General features: G+C 35.6%; 1 protein-coding gene across 1 annotated transcript in view; it reads right to left on the bottom strand.

Moving 5' to 3' along the window:
- Positions 1 to 16,973, bottom strand: part of slc38a12 (solute carrier family 38 member 12) — a 39,511-nt gene extending 22,538 nt beyond the window's left edge. Inside the window, exons 1-8 of the mRNA XM_039687451.2 lie at positions 16,764 to 16,973; positions 16,422 to 16,508; positions 15,276 to 15,397; positions 9,947 to 10,028; positions 8,694 to 8,790; positions 8,515 to 8,595; positions 4,982 to 5,081; positions 3,270 to 3,366 (exon numbers count right to left, since the gene is read on the bottom strand). Of these exons, the coding sequence (XP_039543385.2) occupies positions 3,270 to 3,366; positions 4,982 to 5,081; positions 8,515 to 8,595; positions 8,694 to 8,790; positions 9,947 to 10,028; positions 15,276 to 15,397; positions 16,422 to 16,466 (624 nt within the window). The 5' untranslated portion in view covers positions 16,467 to 16,508; positions 16,764 to 16,973. The remainder of the gene's footprint in view (positions 1 to 3,269; positions 3,367 to 4,981; positions 5,082 to 8,514; positions 8,596 to 8,693; positions 8,791 to 9,946; positions 10,029 to 15,275; positions 15,398 to 16,421; positions 16,509 to 16,763) is intronic.
- Between the last annotated feature and the right edge of the window lie 3,194 nt (positions 16,974 to 20,167).

Here is a 20,167-nt window from a genome sequence, read left to right as displayed (position 1 = left end):
TCAGCAAAGGTTTTTTGAAAAGTGAACTACTCCTTTAAGCAATACAAAGCAAAACAGCACCTATAAGGGCCCTTTCTGAGATAGATAGGCAGTTTGAGAATCTGTAGTCCAGTACACTGCATTCCTGGAAACTCTTTGGCCACATTCCCCTGAAGAAAGACATGCATAACATCCTTCTTTGTGTGCCACAGGTAGAGAAAGAACAGTGTCACGGCCTGCCACCCACTCAGGGATTAGTGAGGCAAGGTGTTATGTGAAGGCATAATGTGTCTCTTAATCTTCACTTTTTTCTTTTCTAAAGCTTATGCCATGATGCTGCACTAATGTGTCCAACATCAATCCCGCTAGCCACGGGGGAATACAACTGACCACTGCTCTCAAATATTCTCAGGCAGACCACGTACCATTTTGAGTCAAAGTCAAGACACACCAAAAGGAAGAAAAAAATGCATCTGTGCTACAGTAGCTGTAGGGTCATAATTCACACTGTCGGCAAAAGGCAGGCTTCAAAAGTCAAGTTAGCATGATGATTTAGGAATACATCTAAAACCCTATAAAGACATGTTAGAAGGACATATGGGCACTTAGATACAATTCAATAATCTGGAATATTTCCTTGAAACATGACTCTCCAGCAGACATCCAAAAACTGCCATGAATGCATTTCTGAAGATTTCAGATATAATGACAGGTGAAACTGTTAAATCTCCTAATTTTTCTCACATCATGGCGCCTGTAATAGATTTGCGCTACATCTCAGCAGCAGTCTCCTTAATAGGACAGGATATAGATTTGGCATGTTCAGCACTGATCTAGAACGCAAGGCCAGATAAGTGTACAAGGACTGATTAGCTTGCTTTGATATGGAAGAACTTTAAAGAGTACCAGTGAGGAACTGCTAATTAAAAAGCTAATTAAAATCCCATCATAACAATAAACTAACATGAGTTCCTGGACAGGTTCAAGTACAAACTCAAACTGAAAACAAAGTTAGTGCCAATATGGTGGATTAATGTAAATGTCACTCATTTGCATGCAAATGTGACCTGACATTTTTGTGATCATGTTAAAACACCGAAGTACCAATGCGCATTTAATTATTATTATTTTTAATGTTAACTAATGAAACCTTATTTTATTACAGTCCATGAGTGGCCGAGGAAGACAACATCCTGTGGCGCAGATTCACCTGGTCTGATAAAGCTCATAAAGTTGGTGACTTTGACAGTCTGCCCCTTTGGACATTCCTTAGACTCAAAATTGGGCAATTTTCCTTCCTCACAACAATAGAGACAGTTGGAGGTAAAGGTGAGAGGAAGAGAACAGCCCCAGTGACACTAGGTTCATAAGCCGGTTGGATTAATCTTTCATTTATAAAAAAAGATCATTTATTTAAGGGCATATCCAGAAGAAAAACTAATGATGACCTTCTAGTCGAAAGATTCAGAGTTTGGGGATGGAAGATGTAGGTTGTTTCTTCTAGCTTCCTAAAAGATCTATTAAACTAAACTGAATTACAGCTGACACACAACATACATAAAGACACAACGTGAACTCATTGTGACTCAACGTGCGTATTACATTGCTTCCTGATAAAACAGTTAAGTCCGGTTGAATTATGTTTTAATAAAATTCAGATTGGCTTATGTTGGTAATAGGCACTTACCAAACACTAAAAGAAGTTTTGTGCTTCTAACCTTTCGACCTTCTTTTTGATCTGAATGGTATGCAGAAAACACTTGAGTTTTGCTACAGATTTGTCTCAGCGTCTGAATGCTTTTTCAAGCACCTCCATACTTGGAAAAACTACTTTTAAACAGGACATATTTACATATGGAATATTTACAACAGGTCTATTCGCACGGGATAAGTATTACCTGAGGTAATTTTTCTGGACCCTTTTACAGAAGGTGAAAGTCACCGTAATAATTACTGACACTGGGTCCGATTCATGAAACACGAGCAGAACGAATTTGTGTGTAAATCGTGTGTAAAGTGGTTCTGGCGTGAATTTTTGGATTCATTAAAATGTTCGTATTTTCCAAATGTTAGTTGGTACGCAAGAAATCTACACTTGCTCCCAGCCACGAGTAAATGGTGCGCTTAACATCCGAACGTTTTGCTCATTAATAAGACTGCATTTTAATTCACCAATGGGTACATATTTAAACAGCATTTCGAAAAAATATTTTATATAGAAATTACATACGGTTTTTCTTTTTACTTTTATAATGAGAGCCAGTATAGCAGATCTGGTGATCGATGGCGGTCCTTCTCCAGTTTGAATACGATTTTTTGAATACGAAGTGAACTAATTCGTTTTTTTGCTGTCAGGCTTATTTTCTTCTCACTTCTGGGACTGTTCGATTAACAGATGAAACTCCATTAACTGCATCTGTAATATGCTGCCAAGCTTTTTTAGGACCTGATACGCCACTATGTACGCTTGAAAATAAAATGTGGCGTTTTGAATGAACCGATAATAAAATTTTCCGAGAAATCTTTCTTTTTCATTCTCATTCATGTTATTATATGCATATAGATGTCAGTCGGATATAATGGGCGGGATTTATGGCATAATTGAGAATGAACGTGCACGCGCATCCCATTTACTGCTGGTTGGAATTCATTAACACACACACACATTTCACTATCACATCTGACGTTTACGAAGTATTTGTATTTACTCGTATATTTACGAATGTTTCATGAATGAGACCCACTGTCCGTAATGATTACTGAGATGGCACATTTGGACGGGACAAAAACCACTGAGAAGTTCTGGTGATAATTACTTTCCCCCACCTCTCCATGGTAAACTAATCCCGTCCAAATAAGGCTCAATGCAAGCAAATATTTGCATATATTCTAAAAAATCAGCATTATTTCCTGTGGTTAACATGCAATAAGAGGCTTATCCAAGTGAGAATTTAAAAAAAGCTCAAACAATATTTTTTATTGGCAGTTGGGATAGCCACTGGTGGAGCAGAGCGAAATGTATAAGCACATCAATCACTGCAGCGAAGCTAAAGCCGAGGAGGAAATCACACCGGCGTCTTGTGCTCTAGCTCTATGTGAATTTCAAGGGCACGCAAGAGCCTCCTGATACACGGGTGGGGTGAGGAGTCCACAGAGATTACGCAGAAGTATTAAGTGTCTCGTTTGTCTTTCTTACCTTCAGCCAGTGTGAGGCCTGCACTCTGCCGAGACATAAGTGCTGCCAACGTAGAGCGTATGTTTGACCATGTAACGGGTGTTGCTGCACTCACCAGAAACACTCTGTAGGCGTCTTTGCGTCTTACGGGGCCCCAGCATGACTCGGTATCGTTGTATTTCACACTCCCAGCACTGCACGAGTGATTCCCACTGCGAGAAGGCAAACAATTACACTTCTGACATCTGTGAATCGATTTCAGGAGTTGCATCAAGAAAACTCAAACTTGAGGGGAAAAAAACACCTCAATTGTATTTATTATAAACTAAGCAAAAATATACAGTTGCTGACATTTATATGGCCAAAAAGAAAGATAAACAGTGAGATCTTTATAACAGTATAGCAGACTACTTACATAAAGTGCATATAAATATCAGTTGTCACTATTTCTCCCAAAAATGTCAATATTGAAATGCTTTGTTTTATGATGAAAGGTCTTATTGTGGAAAATATATAATGCAATACAATGATGATTGAGAAATGTACCAAAAAAAGTTGCTCAAAACCTGATGCATCATATTTGATTACCATAACAATTCATTATTTTCTAGAAAAATCATGTTAAAATGTGATTATCAAGTAAACCTAAGTTGCTTTAGTCCAGTGCTCATCTAGAAATATTATTAACAATATAAAAATGCATTCAGTAAAGATTTCACAGCAAAAAGAGACGTGTACCACAACCTAAATGGGGATGTTTTGAGAATTATTTTAAAAGGCCTTTTACCTGCTAAAAAAGACGACAGAAGGCATGTAGTAGATATGCATATGCATTAGAGGTGTAACGATACCCTCATGTAACGAATCGATACATATCACGATACGATATTATTGTAAAACTCCAAGACATATGGTGAAAGGTAACAAAAAAATTAACTGTTGATTTAAATGCTAAATTTGGTATTACATTGGGGGTGAAAATGAATAGGCTTGGACTTGCAAAGCACAGGACAATGGTGACACCAGAAGAAAAATATTCATGATTCTGAAAATACAGAATTATTGTAGATGAATATGCTTTCACTCCGTCACTGGTTAGATACATTTAAAATAATGTAGGCCACTTTTTACTGGTAGACATTTGGCATTATCAGGACACACAAATATTCCCCCATTGTATTATTATACATTATATTCAACATTATATGAAGAGTTCAGATGCAAAAGCCTTTAAGTGCCATTTGAAATTTTCTTCTAGAATGATAATTTTTATCAAGCTTGTATATTTAAGCTCAGTAATTTCACTTAAATTGCAATGAAGATTACTTATTAATTGTAATTTAAGTGAAATTACTGAGCTTAAATAAATTTCAAATGGCACTTAGAGGCTTTTGCATCTGAACTCTTCATATATATATATATATATATACTCTGTAAACTTCATATTTTTCCCTCACAGTCATTTTTATTTTGGGTGAACAATACAAAATACATATAATCACTATCCATGATACATATTGTTGCATTTTTGTATAGCGATATATTGTGATACATGTACATTATATCAAATATGACACCGGAGGCTTGTTTGGTGTGGACCAATTTTCACATTCATTTCTTATTGGTTTTAAACATTTTCTTCTGAAAAAGTCTACCATAAGAAATTAGTTGTGTTTTTATGACTGGGCAATTTTCTTATTGATCTGCAACCAATATGAAATAAATCTAGTTTTAATGTTGGAACAAATGTTCTCATTCAAAACGTAAAGCTGATGTTTCGTTAATTAATGTATAGAAGAAGAGCAAGATGAGAGATTTCAAACTCACCAAGCGACCTCCATCAGTGACACAGGTACAGCAGCAGCATAAATGGCCAGGTCTCCGTACAGGTACACGATTAGGCAGATGTAGAACATGTTGACGCCAACTGCAGAGAGAAACAATCACATTCTAGAGATTCATGGCTTTACATAAAACATCACATCAAATACAAACATGTGGCGAGGTTCACAGAACAAGAAGATGGGCAGCATCATTCCCTAGACGATTCCTCTGATGTTCCTCCACAAACGCTATAGCCACTGTACGCATAGAGCTGTATAAATCATCCTAATTAAAGAAGCAAGCACTTCATTATGAAATCCCAATGCTCTTCTCTTCATTAACCCCACACTCCTCTTCACCTGTTCTTCCATCCATCCATCACTCAGCCCCTGCCTGTTGGAGATGAGATGGAGAGCATTCAGGAGGAAACACAGACCGGCTTCACCACAACACACATTCATCATTCACAGAAGCTCCTATGAGGATCTCAAACGGTCCAGCCAACCAATCAGCTCATTAATTACCCTGAAAGTCGACTAGTGCTAACAGACTATTTAAACTAGATTGAACATTTTTATGAGCTTAATTGAGCTATCTTTCCCTCCACATAAAAAAAAAAAACCCAGCAAATTTTGCTTTCAATTCCAGTTTATGAAGATGAGTGATGAAAACATGGGAAATTATGAATGTAAAATCAGTTGCTGATTTCTAGACTGTTTTGTCTAAAAAAATAAAATAAAACAATCTAACACTAAAACACAATTGTTTTAAATGCTCAAAGTGAACAACTTTGAGTGAGGCATCTAAGAGGAAATAAGCATCCACAAATATGATAACAATGGCTCAGCTTCTTCCTTCAACTCAATTATATGGGATTTTGATACAGTTTTATCATCCATTACCCCGGTTTCACAGTCAAGGCTTAAGTCTAGTCCAGACTAAAATGCATATTTGAGCTGTTTTAACTGAAAGCAACTTATTTCTTAAAATATATCAGTGGCATAGTTTTGTCTTTTTTTTTTAAACTAAGGCAAGTTTATATAAGCTACTTAAATGTCCTAATTAAACGAAAGTCTAATCCTGACTTAATTTAAACCCTGTCTGTGAAACCAGGCCTAAATCTTTCTACATTAATAGCAAGGCTCTCCTCAGAGCAAAAACATGCATGCAGGCAACAGTTCAAGATGAGCTACACACCAAAGTCTAATAGTTATGGTTAGGGATTACTAAGAAAAAAATCCCCATTCTGAGCAAAAGTAATGGCACACCTAAAAACAAAATCAATCATGAGCTAATCTATCTCCTCTGTGGCATTATTTGAAGCAGTCTTCTAATCAACCTGTCAGTGGGAAGGTTACAGCCACTGTGAGCAACCCAGATAAACCAGCGGCCATTAAGAAACCGGCCAAATGATGAAATGACAGAAGCCAGGCTTCCTGTTGTTCATTTCAGACCAGAACGGATTCACATTCTGCTTTAATTTGCAAAAGCAACTGAACCCAAAGAATCGCTGTGTGTATTTTCTGTAAAAACAACCTGCCACCAAGTCCATTCACAAACTTTAAAGCCTTTAACTACAGTTCGATATAAAAGCCTGCAGTTCCTTTCTGCTGAATGGCAGCTCATGGATTGATCACCCCCCATTACAAAAGCAGCGTTTAGCAATTCCACTTGGATTAAAAAGACAGCATGTCCTAAAACAGGAGGGCAAACAAGTATTATCTTTAAAGCTACAGTCAATACTAAAGTCATACTAAGTAAACTAATCTCCTTCACACTTCCATTTAACACATTTACGGTCAGAGTCTGCTCAGATAGTCATTAGTTTCTCCCAAGTGCACTTCACTCCATTCTACACTGAGAAAGGTCAAAGCACAGCAAGCTTTTGTAACACATCACGCTTAATAGAATAACAAAAAGTCGACAGGGCGAGTGTGTGACGTCTGTGCCGAGAAAACACAAAGCTCTGAAGCTACAAGTGCGTGCTTGTGTTCAAAAACGAGAGTGCATGCTGCGCATAACAGGCAGTGCTGGTTTGTTTAAGGATGTAACAAGAGCGCCACCTAGTGCATAACACTTGCCATCACATGCTGATGATATATGGAACCAGGGTCAGAAATTAACCTTCCCATTAATAGGCAATGTATATATTTTTCCTTTAATTTTTTTCCTTTTTCTAAAAGGCCATTTTAATGATAACTGCATTAAAGGTATCGGGTCAAATACTTATATTTAACCAAATTACTTTTATAAATTCTCAACATCAACAGAAGTCACATTTACACTGTATAGGTGGAACAGAAGCTGCATCTGACATTTACATAGTCAGTTTAATATAAAAGTGGCATTGAATTCTAAATACATTTATAATAAATGCTTAAATGTACATTTACGCGACAACTGCATAACGTTGCATAGTGTAAATCGCTTACATAAAGTATATCAATTCTAAAATTATTACAGAGCAGAACTGAAATTATGACAAATCATTAGTCGATTATTGCCATCAACATTGTAATAATGATTACTAATGTCATTTAATAGAAAAAAACACAAGGTATTATGGGTGGAGAAACGTCTCGTCATATATTCTTCTAGGCAACACAGACAAAAAACAAGTTAAAAATAGTTTATTGCTTTTTTTTATTAATTACAAACATCGCATTGGTTATCTTAGCAGCATAAAGAAAGAAACGGTTCTTCAAACTGGGAATATATTAAATACAGAAAGCGGGCAAATAAAGTTCAAGCCTAGTGCAAGGTCACGTTGTTATGCCCTCACGCAAAAACTCTGCGAAAAAATGATAACATTTTCTACACTGCAAAATTAATCTCCTGTTTACATTGTATCTGCACTTTGATGTTTAAGTTTATGCAGAATTCAGTCAGCAAACGTCTGCACTGAACATAAACACATTTCACTTTAACCCTGATCGTTGTAATAGAATTCGTTTAATTGTGATTGGGTATTTTTGTTCATTTCTGTGGCATTTTTGCCCTAAGCCCAGTTCATTTCCAACCCTGTATGAAACAGCTCAGCAGGCCATTTCTGATGTCCGTCCTTTGCTTGATGGTTGGAGAAGATGCCAAAAGTAATGCTGTTGAGATATTACAAGGCTGCTCGGGGCACTGTTGAGTCAGCCTTTGTGTAGCGCTGCTTGTGAAATGATGCTTAGCAGGGCAAGAATTTTGAAAATAGGACTCAGTATAAATGACACCTCGGTTTTTAGTTCAAGGTGAACACAGCGTCTTCATATTCATCATAAGATTCTCATTACCTGGGTTCTCCATCTTTGAGCGAACCTCTTGTTTCCTTATATTAGAGTAGATAAAAGATTAACAGTGAGGTAATTACAACCAAAAGCAATTTAACTAGTTCTAATTGCACCCCATTAACAGCAAATAACCTTGTTCAATGTTACTGAACACTGAAGCAAAATTTGACCTTCGGAAACCTTCTTTTTTAATAGTCTTATAAAGCTAAACGTCTCCATTGAAGATTACATTGTAGTGCATTATGATGCAAGAAGTCTTACCTTTATTAAAAAACATGGAGGCCATTTGTCCCATCTCGACCCTCTCGACAATGTCAAAGTGGTCTATATTCGAAGCACGCTCTGTTACATCAGATGACAAAACCAACAATGACCTTGAGATTTTGATCTTGGGTAACATTACAAATCATTATTGACAGTACAATACAAACAGCACTTACGGACAGAGAGAATGGGCCGCGTCTCGACAGGTTCTGAACGTCCACGGATAGTGACCTCATCATCTGAATAGTCCGAGCTGGAGTCGCTGTCATTAATCTTAAAATGTTTGTAACAAGAAAATTGTTTACTAATAGGCCCCGAACAAACACGCTCACAACCAAAAAATGACATATGTGTGAGCTTGGTAATGGCAAGTGGCACACAATACTTTATAAAGCAAGGGTGCATTAATTGATCAAAAGGTACAGTAAAGACATTCATAATGTTAAAAAAGATTTCCATCACAAATGAATGCTGCTCTTTTGACTTTTCTATTCAAAGAATCCTGGAGAAAAAAAACATCTTCACTTTGTGGTCAATACATTGATAATAATGAGTGAATCAACATCTTAGAATGATTTCTGAAGGATCATGTGACATGTAATGATGCTGAAAACATGAATAAATTACATTAAAAATGAATTTAAATAGAAAAAGGTCATTTTGAAATTGTAATAATATTTCACATTTGTATTGTTTTTACAGTATTTTTTGATCAAATAATGCAGCCTTGGTGAGCAGAAGAGACTTCTTTAAAAAACAGCCCCAAACGTTTTAATGGTAGTGTACAAAAGTCCCTTTTGAATTCCATTGTACGATGATCATTTGTACAGCCTAACTTTTTGTGAGGTAATAGCATACAGGATTGGATCAAAATGAGGGCGAGTAAATTATAACATTTATCTTTTTTTGGTGAACTGTTCCTTTAAAACAATGTTACATATGAATGTGAGGGCGTTCTAGAAGAACACATTTGATTATTTCCTCAGTTTACTCAGATGTACAGCTGTGTGTGTGTGTGTGTGTGTGTGTGTAATATAACGCGACTAAAACAAAGAAGCATTGTGTCAAAAATTTGCTTGACATGCTTATTCAGCATAAACACAATATATGTTGTTGCAGAAAAGAGATCATCTATTAAAATATAAACAGTCTGATTTTATAGTTATATAGGTTTTCTGTATTCTGTTTGCATGGGTGAAACTGTCTACTAACCATGAGCCTCGTTCTGAGTTTGTCAACTCGTAGCGATTTTAGTACATCTGCCCTAAATGGCCCTGTTTCATTCACTGATGATAGGTCAGTATGATTTTGAGTTTCATCGACTTTCTGGCTTGGGAAGTGTAACATTTCCATGATAAGTGTAATTTTCATAGGGAATAGATACTGAATAACAACATTGTGTTCAGGGTAAATGGGTGATGTCACTAACCTCTTCCTGTTCTCTCCTCTTCCAGCGTAGTTGGGCATTGGCAGCAGCCATGGCTTCGATCACAAATGTGGTGGTCATGAAACTGAGGGAAGACAGAACAGTACTATTTCATGTGTATTAACCCTCTGGGCTTCTTCGTAAATGGGTTACACTCAGCTTCCTCCCGGTCAAAAACGGACGAAGCCTTAAAATTTTACTTTACTTATTCCCAGGATAACCATTCAAATATATTTTTGTTCTATAATATTTTATGATTATTATTTAGAATTTTTAGAATTTTTATGATACTTTGCATTAATTATATAATTTTTATGAGCTATTTTTTCCATTAGAATTAATATACATATTTTTATTTTATATTGTTTTTTATTTTTTTTTTCAATAAATACAACATTTCACATCAAAATAGAGTGTCAGCTAATAAAAAAAAATAATTCAAGTAGAAGAGCGCCACCTAGTGGCTTTAAAAAATAGTTACATGTGTGCAATGTCCTGTACAGCCTGTAGGCTGCCTATAGCTTCCTATTCAAATACATAGAAAGGCTTTTTGATTCTTTTTGTTGGTTTAGACATGATTTCTCATGTCTGTGCGTGTGTGAGTGCGCATTTGAGCAAGATTTTTTCTCATTTATTGATTTTATTTTTCATATTCTACAAATTTGCTGGTGCAGTCTTGCCAGTTTATCTGTGTATGCGTGTGTGTGTGGGGGGGGGGTGGTCTTATTTGCACTCTTGATGTTCTAGAGTGTCACCCCTTCATTGCTGTACACTTTTTTTTCTGCACAGTTGCTGATCTGTAGCTTGTACCACCAAAAGTTTCTCTGAGTTTTCCTATTTTTTCGTATTTCCCATTCATTTCCTATGTCGGTCATTTTTGACCGGGAGGAAGCTAAGTGTGACTTTTTTTTTTACGACCCTTTAACAAATCAGAATCATCTCCTTGATTTTTGTGTGTGTTCATATAGGTAATACAACAAAAGTCACCAAGTTTCAGCCCGATCCGATCAAGCAAAAAAATTAAACATTTCAAAACGTAACAGTTTTCGGTCATTTTTGACCGAAGAAGCCCAGAGGGTTAAGTGAAGTTTAATAAAATCAATATTTTAAAAAAAAGGGAAAACAAGATGCAGACAAAACTAGATACAGAGCTGGTATCAGAAAGAAATTTCATGAAAAAGACAACATACAACAACAAATTGACCGTCACGATTTTGCGCATTACATTAAAGACATTTTTAAAAAATAATTTTATTAAAATGTCATACATTTCCTCGCCTGAGATAACTTATGTTATGCTGACATAAGGCTGCATGAGTGGAAACAATACTATTACCTGAAGAAAAGGAAAAAGAAAAACCCTACTTTAAGCAGAAAGAATTGTTTTTAGAAGTCTGATTCAGAGACTTGTCATTGGTGCATTTAATTGAAAATGATTCAATATCATTAATCCCTGTGTTTATTTAGTCAAAAACAATGTGGAAACACACACACATAGGGTTTTTGTGTTTTATGAGGACTTTCCATTATTTTTATACTGTTCAAACATTCTTTCCCAGGGGTGCCAATTCCCGTTTGTGTCCCGTTTTCTTTCCCTAAAGTTCAGCTCCAACCAAACACAACTAAACCAGCTACTAAAGATCTGCAGGAGCACCTGATAATTACAGACGGGTGTGTTGGATCAAGGTCAGATCTGAATTCGTGTCGTGTTGTGCCAAATCCAGTGTAGACAGCATCTCTGATTATAATGGGTTCTGTTTACTTTTGTTGTGTTGCGTCGTGCTGCTCGAGTCTGGTGTAGACACGGTCTTATAGAAAACATTCATTTTCAAAAAAATAACATTACGTATGATTTATGAACGTTTTCCCCATGGAGACCAAAATTTTGTTGAAAATTTCAGGTTTTACTGCCCATGTGGGGACTTTTTTTTTTTACTTTCAGACTTTATGTATAATGCATTATAAAATGTATTGCTAAATGTACTTTATAGTTCATTATATCTTTTTATAAATATTGTAACCAAAGTTAAAATACATTATAATATTTGCAGATTCCTTGTTACATCTGAAATTGGTTGTTTGTGTATGTGTATTATGCATTTATGACTGTGGTTACAATTACTCCTGAGACCATACAATGTATTAAAGATATATTACAAGGCATTATTTATTTAGAGTGAGTTTTTTTTATTTTATATAAAAATATATAGAAATCATACATTTTTAAAGGGGCCATGACATGCATTTTTTTATTTTAAGGGGTTCTTGAGGTTCACTTATAAAGTGAAAAACAAATATATGCATAAAAACTCTCAACCCTCATTCTGACCCTCAGTCTAAAATTATCCGTTTTTAAGGAGCGGCTCCTTTAAGGCTTGTCATTGAACGACCGCTGTTATGATTGGCTAACGCCATTGCATATGATACGGTATCAATGGCCCCTTGCTAACTGCACGTGAGTGTTTAGAAAACATTATCCATATAAAACCCTCATTTATAGACTAAGCATTATCAAATCATGCACAGTTTGTGATGCAGCTGCTGTCAGATCCAATACAGTCAGCTGCTTTATCTTTCAACAAAAGGGTCTTTGCAAACTCTCCATTATACTGCGCCTCATTTACAAAACAAAATGCTCCGAACAAACATACAATCCTTCAACGTGATCTGAGACGCCATTAAAATAAACCATCCACTTGGTTCTGAAGCCGGGATCCTTCTGAAGTCTGTACAGAGAACACACTCTTATATGTCAAAATATCAAGGCAAATTTAGTTTCTCGTGTCACGACCCCTTTTAATAGATCACTCAGTCCTAGTGTAAAATATGAGAAACTGTGTCATATATATAACGTCAGTCTCATTCGGACATCTCCACTCATAACCTGTATTTAAAGACCACTGTTGTCTGCTATCTTTCCTCAGCTATTTCATTGATATACAGCTCCATTCTGTTGCATCTAAACTCTCATAACTCTCCCCTGGGCTCTGTCAACGGCTCAGACAGCTGGCAGGTTGGCAGGGGTGATAAATGTGTTTTGATGGCCACAGCACCAGCGGCAGCAGTAACAGGGTTGAGAGGTCAGCGAACGATGAGCGAGTGAGAGAGAGAGAAATAGCATGCAAAGATGCCCAAAAGAAGACACGCTGTGCCCTTATTGAACACAACAGGAGGTAGAGACAGAATTACACTTCTCAAATTCATGCCCCAACTACACACAAATTAGAGACCCATTCTGACCCCATTCGGCAAACCACCAGAAAAGATCTAATCTAATACACACAGCCTCCTAAACCTGATATGTCAATACCCCTGAATAATCAAGCGTAAAAGCAATAATAAAACAGCAACTAGTAGAACGCCATCACCAATATGAAAATAAAAAAATAGTATTACTTCTCAAAGTAATAACAATTCAGTTTATTAAATTTTTAAGGATATTCCACAATTTGTATTCAGTGTTTTAATTTGAACAGTAAAGGCCATTCCCACCAAGATAACTATAAAGATAACTACAGCAATAACTCTATTAGCATCCATACCAATGCAGGTATGGTTCTATCTATTATAAGGACATGCTGTAATTGTGTCTGCAAATCTGCCACTTTAAACGCTCAAGCTTGTATTGGACTGCTATACTTTTACATTTAGAACAATTTGTACAATTTATAGTATATTATATTTATAGCTAACATTATAAAGTTATCCTCCTTGGTGCGAACGGGCCTTGAACCTCTGCTGTGCAGCGCAAAGAAATTATAATTAAAGGAATAGTTTAAATTATCGTTTAAATGATAAATGAATGATTAAATATATAAACCCACTTGTTTTCTTTGGCCTATAAATAAGGCTGTTTTATATATAAATATACTGTATATATATATATATATATTTTTTTTTTTTCCTTTTAAGGCAAAGGAAGGCAAAACACAAAAACAATTAATAAACAAAATGCACCTACTATTTTAACATTTACAGTGCGTGTGTGTGTGTGTGTGTGTAAGAATTATTGTAATTTAAAGGGATAGTTCACTATGAAATTAATTTTTGATATGTTTTATCTTACCTCAAGGGCATCCAAGATGTAGGTGTCTTTGTTTCCACAGTATTTTAAATTTTGACATTTTTCAGTCAAACCGCTGTTGTCTATCAGTCATACACTGAAGACTGAGGGGGTCCACCAAAGAGCATGCACAGAGAAGTCAAAATTAAACATGATTTAATGACTCGTACATGCAAGTACACATTGATGGCCTAAGACACGAAACGAGCGTTTTTTGTGAGAAAACGAACAGTATTTATATAGTTTTTACCTTGTGTAATCACAGTGACGTCCAAGTGATCTGAATCAGTTGTGCAATGTCCAACTGAACCGAACTAAATCAGTTCAATGTTACGCCGGAAGTGATCGCTTGCGTGTGACGTCAGTCATTATTTACACAGAGATTTCGGAAGTTTTACCTTTTACTAAACATATTTAGATATACCGAAATCGTCTTCCATTGTGGTTTCCCGTATATCTAAATGCGTTTAGTGAAAGGTAAAACTCCCGAAATCTCTGTATAAACAAAGAGTGACGTAGGCGCGCAGGCAATCACTTCAAGCGCATGCGCAGACCGAAGCGCCCGTGCCGTCAGATCATTTTGTCATGGCTATACAAGAGGTAAAAACGATATAAATACTCGTTTTCTCACACAAACCGCTCGTTTCGTGTCTTAGGCCATCAATGTGTACTTACATTTGCGAGTCATTAAATCATGTTTAATTTTGACTTCTCTGTGCATGCTTTTTGGTGGACCCCCTTAGCCTCCAGTGTATGACTGATAGACAACAACGGTTTGACTGAAAAATGTCAAAATTGGATTACATTACATGACAGTCTCATGCACTTTTAGTATTTACTAGTGTTTATTATTTCTAAATGCTCCTGTCATGTGCTGTGTTCTATTTTAAAACTTATTCTAAGTTTTATTTCATGTTTGCTACATTTAGGAAGTGTACTTTCTTGGAGCAGATAAAATAAAAAGGGAGTTCATATATCTGACAGCTTGTATTCATTGATGAAATCGTACCCATGTGCAGGAATATTGAAAATTGAGGATGCAACGCATCATGATATCGATACCAAAAACGAAACATTGACGTGAAAATCAAAATCGAATTGAATCGTGAGACCAATGAAGGTTCAAACTTCTATGGTTTATATTCTGACTCAAAACAAACACCACACGGACACTACCCAAGCTGGTATTGGCAGCCTTAACAGAGAAAAAGGGAGAAAGAAAGAGATTGTGTTGGATTAAAAAAAATAAAAACTAGAGGGAGAGCATACCTCATAAAAGCCAAAAATGTGATGAGGGAGACGCTGACTACCCAGCCAGCTGCTGCAAAAGCCTTGGGCATGGTCAGGGCACCAGTGCCAACAATTAGATTGAACATGTACACCAGGCCAACCTATAAATCACAAAACAAACACGTCTATAGCGGATTTAAAGTTTTCAAAGATCACAGATCAAACTAAAATGTATAACAAGCACTTGAGTTTTACAATGCACTGAAGCTTTATCACACAAAGTTCCCATTATGCATCATCTGTCTTTCTTGTAAAGATTATGTCAGGAATTGTTCACCATCATGCATTTTTAATAATCTGATGTATGTGATAACTCATTTGAGCACCACTGCATTTCCTCCCACTTGAGTGCACAAATCACATAAATCAATAACGTCTGGCTGAAAAAATTGTCATGAGCTTGACATACAGTATGATTGGCTGAAAAGAATGTTTCAAATAAACAAATATGATCAAAACAAACTGGGTAATGGACAAACTGTTACCTTACTTTAAACATATTGATTCATTTTTGGCTTATTTCAAGGGGTATCTTTTCAAAGAGTTTACAAATGAAAACCAAAGCACATTTTTGGTATTTTGGGAGAAACAAGAATAATTTATTGCTGTTCACTTCTTTAATACAATTAATTTACTCAAATGTCTAGCCATTTTCCCATATTGTCCCATAAATTAGTTCAAGGCTAAATGCCAAAATCACACGAGTCTGGATCATGCACTGCTTTGTGCTGATTCAAGTCATTAAAGCATGTTTCTCCTGGTTCCTGAGCTTTCATTTCCTCTTTAAATGAGTAACACAAAGTGTGTGGTTTAAATCACATGACTCCAAATGACATAAAGACACATAACAAACTCATGACAACTTACATTACTGAAAAACATAGAACAACATTTCAGCAATGTCTGTCATTGCTTTAATTACAGGTCATCAAATATTGAACTTTTTCATGAATGCAGGTCCTAGCCTTTCATTACAGAGCAACAGAAAAAAAACATCACATCACATGCATGACATGAAACAAACAGCTGAGTGTGCAGAACAGTTAGACTGACCAGTGTAATTAGGTAAAGTAGTTCAAAAATATTAAGTTAATCAATAGCAACTCAGTCAGAAGCAATACTTACAAATGGTGAGTAAGGCTCCCCTGATTCTGTGATGCCCCCAGCCATCTCGAAGCAACAAACAACCCTCAAACCTGAAATTTCACCACCCTGAAGAAAGAAAATACTGTTTTAATATTTAATACACTACAATTTTGCCAAAGAGACATAAGAAGGCTATTGTAACATGACTCGCAACAACCGTTGTTTATGTTATATTTATAAGTTAAGTTACTCACTCAGCTGTCAGGCAGATATTATCAATATTATAGACTTTTCAGTGTCCATGGGTTTATGTTAACACAGCAAATATGTCATAATCAGATAACTTTGTAAAAACATTATTTTGCTAACAGAAAGGCTCACCTGTCACCGTTTGATGCAACTCTAGTGGTAAAGAGAAGTGATATCGTTAGGAAAGCACGAGACTGTTTTCTTGTAACGTCCTCACTATCAGCAACGGAGCTCGTGCGCAAATACAATGTATTACCAAAGTAGAGCGCATCGTGCACATATCCCCATTATTTTATTAGCGGTTAATTAAGACAGGCTGCTTAAGTACTTCTGTTTGAGAAATCAAATCCATTAAAATGATAGAGTAAACAGAACGTCAGCAGGAAACGGTTCCCGAGAGAACGTGTCGCGTAGATAGGAAGTGCTCGCTGATTGGCTGAACTGTGGTGACGTTTAGGTGATGTTTGCAGTGATGAAGCAAGAGATTTTAATTATATTTTGAGTTATTCACTAATTTAGCAATGCATAACGTGGTTTTAAAAAAAGAATATATATATATATATATATATATATATATATATATATATATATATATATATATATATATATATATATATATATGTATATGTGTCTGTTAACACCAGAGTCTGATATTTGTATTTGATACATGGGTAACACTTTTTAAATTTATTTAACATGAACTTAGAATGAAAATACTTTAGCATTTATTAATCTTAGTTAATATTAATTCCTAGTTACGATTTACTAATGTTGTTCAATTCAAAGGTTGTATTTGAAGAGTTCAGATGCAAAAGCCTCTAAGTGCCATTTGAAATTTTCTCCTAGATTGAGCATTTTTATCAAGCCTGTATATTTAAGTTCAGTAATTTCACTTAAATTGCAATGAAGATTGCCTATAAATTGTCATTTAAGTGAAATTACTGAACTTAAATATACAAGCTTGATAAAAATGATCTTTCAGGAGAAAATTTCAAATGGCACTTAGAGGCTTTTGCATCTGAACTCTTCATTTGTTAACAGTTAATTTACTGTGAACTAACATGAACAAACAATGAACAGCTGTATTATTGTTAACTAACATTAATAAATGCTGTAGCAAATGTATTGCTCATTGTTAGGTCATATAGTTAATACATTAATGTGAACTAATGAACCTTATTGTAAAGTGATACAAAACATGATAATGCTGATAAATGAGGGGAGTTTTTGGCAAACAACATGTATAACTGGTTCTCAAGTATTTTTTTAATGTATAACAATCCAACATTTACGTAATTTGCAGTTTATAGTAGTTGGGGTCAGTGGTTTCAGTTGTCCCAGACTAAAGAAATTATTTGGCATACAGTATAGAGAAAATGTTTTCACTGTAAATAAATAATCAGTTGACAACTTAAAGCAACTTTCCTCACTTTAAGTCAATAAATCATGTGTACTTGGAAAAATTAGGTAGTGTGGAATTGTCAAGTTGATCACCATTAGTGTTGTCATTCAATAAAATGAACCCAAAAAAAATCATGCATGTATGGATATGTTCATGTAGTTTTGCCACATTTTTCTAGTCCTCTTCCAGTGAGTATAAAAATGTCATTTTGTCAGCATCTGGACAGCTAAAGTTAAAAATCAGAGACCACAATTTGTTTTAATTTAATTTAATTTTGTTTTAATTGGACATAAAATGTTTATTTCCCCATTCAAAGAATTTAAAGAAAGGTGATCACTGAAAAACAAGTCCTCAAACCTCACCTAATACGCAATTACTTTGAAAAGATCACGCTTTCTTTCCTGACGAAAATGACTTTTTTATTTTATTTTTTGCTTTGCAGAAGTGACTGACTTAATGAACCCAGTTGCTTTGGATCATGTTTAAAGATGTAAGGGTTACAAAAAGTGAACTAGAACTATTGTGGACTCCATCTTTTCTTTCGAAGAGATGGCAACATGAACGGAAAAAAGGGGTTGTTGGTGAAAAAAGAGCCTTGACCTAGAAAAGGTGCAGTTAATGATTGGTAAGCATGTCTGAATATCTTTTATCAGTAGTTATTATATATGATAAGCGCTGAGCGCGTCCGTCAGCACCAGCCATAGTGTGGAAAGCACAGTTTGAATCTGGCAGTTATGCATGGAGCTATATACAGTTATATATATATATATATATATATATATATATATATATATATATATATTAATTTATTTATTTTCATCTGCTACTACTGTATGTCTTTAAGTCTGCTATAGTTACAATGTTTAAAGAATATTGTTTATTTTATAAACTAACTCAATTGAAATGGATAGTTAGGATGTGTTCTTCAATTGTCCATGTTTTACAAACAGTAGATGGCTGTCAGATTTCAACTGGTGTTTGCAGTTTGCAGGTATATGCAAGTTTGCAGGTATATGCAGATTATGTTGTTGTTTAATGGTTCATTTGAATTAGCTTTTATATGTTGGTGTTTTTCTTGGTTATAAACCAAATCTGTTTTTTATGTCTGTCCTCTTGTTAGTTTCTTGTGAATAACATACAGTACTTCTGTGCTTTTTAAATACTGCAGTCTTCAAGAACACAGCTGCCTGTGGATGACTGTTCAGTGGCTGTCTGTCTGTTAAGTTTAAATTCACTAATAAACGAAGTGTATTATAAAGTGGGACCAGGAAACTTCTGCAAATATAAATCTGAGATAGGAAGATTAACTAACTTATTTTAGTTGTACCCCGCCCATCCCCTTTGAACCCATACTGCTATTTCTTAACAAGCTTTGGTAATATGACCCAATGTGATACCAATTTATGTTCTTGGGATATTCCACAGGCATTCAGGGACCGCTGCAACAAGATTACAGCAGCTAAATACACAAATGATTTGATGCATGGTCTGAACACCACCGCATTCATGGCAGCTCACAGCTCACATCTACTTGTCTGTTCTCCTTTCCTTTACTTCTTTTCTCTTTTTAGGTGAAGTTAAATCTGTCTTCCCCGAAAAGAATGATGCTGAAATAAAGGGATTCATCCGCCAGAAGTTATCAAATGTGGCCAAGATAGTGAAATGAAAATCCTGCTCTACGGGGGAAAAAATAATATAAAAAAAGAAAATTACAGTTACTGTGTTTTTATTTGCCTGAGCTAAATATTTTATTTCATGTAGGCCTACCATTGTAAATTTGACAGTTATATGGTACAAATACCATGGTACTATATTACATCTAATATGGTAGGCTACTATAAATATATCATGGTACATGTACCATGGTAGGCTACTATAAATATATCATGGTGGTACATCACCATGGTACTATACTGGTCTGTGGGCTGCTCTTACACAGCAGTGCTTGTAGCCATGGTAGCGAGGGAGAGTGACAGTCGCTAAGCAAATCACTTTTTCGCCCCGTTTGGAAATAATGAGCTGTGTTTATTGCAGCACTGAGAGGACTACAAACACTAGATCTTCCGACTAGCCTGCCTTTAAGTGACGCTGAGAGCTGTCTGTTTTACTATTGGTTAAATATCTCTGACTAAAT

The sequence above is a fragment of the Pimephales promelas genome, chromosome 3 (assembly GCF_988280905.1).
Source record: "Pimephales promelas chromosome 3, fPimPro1.hap1.1, whole genome shotgun sequence".
Lineage (NCBI taxonomy): Eukaryota > Metazoa > Chordata > Actinopteri > Cypriniformes > Leuciscidae > Pimephales > Pimephales promelas.
The sequence above is the reverse complement of the archived record's forward strand: the minus strand, read 5'-3'. Positions and strand labels throughout refer to the sequence as shown.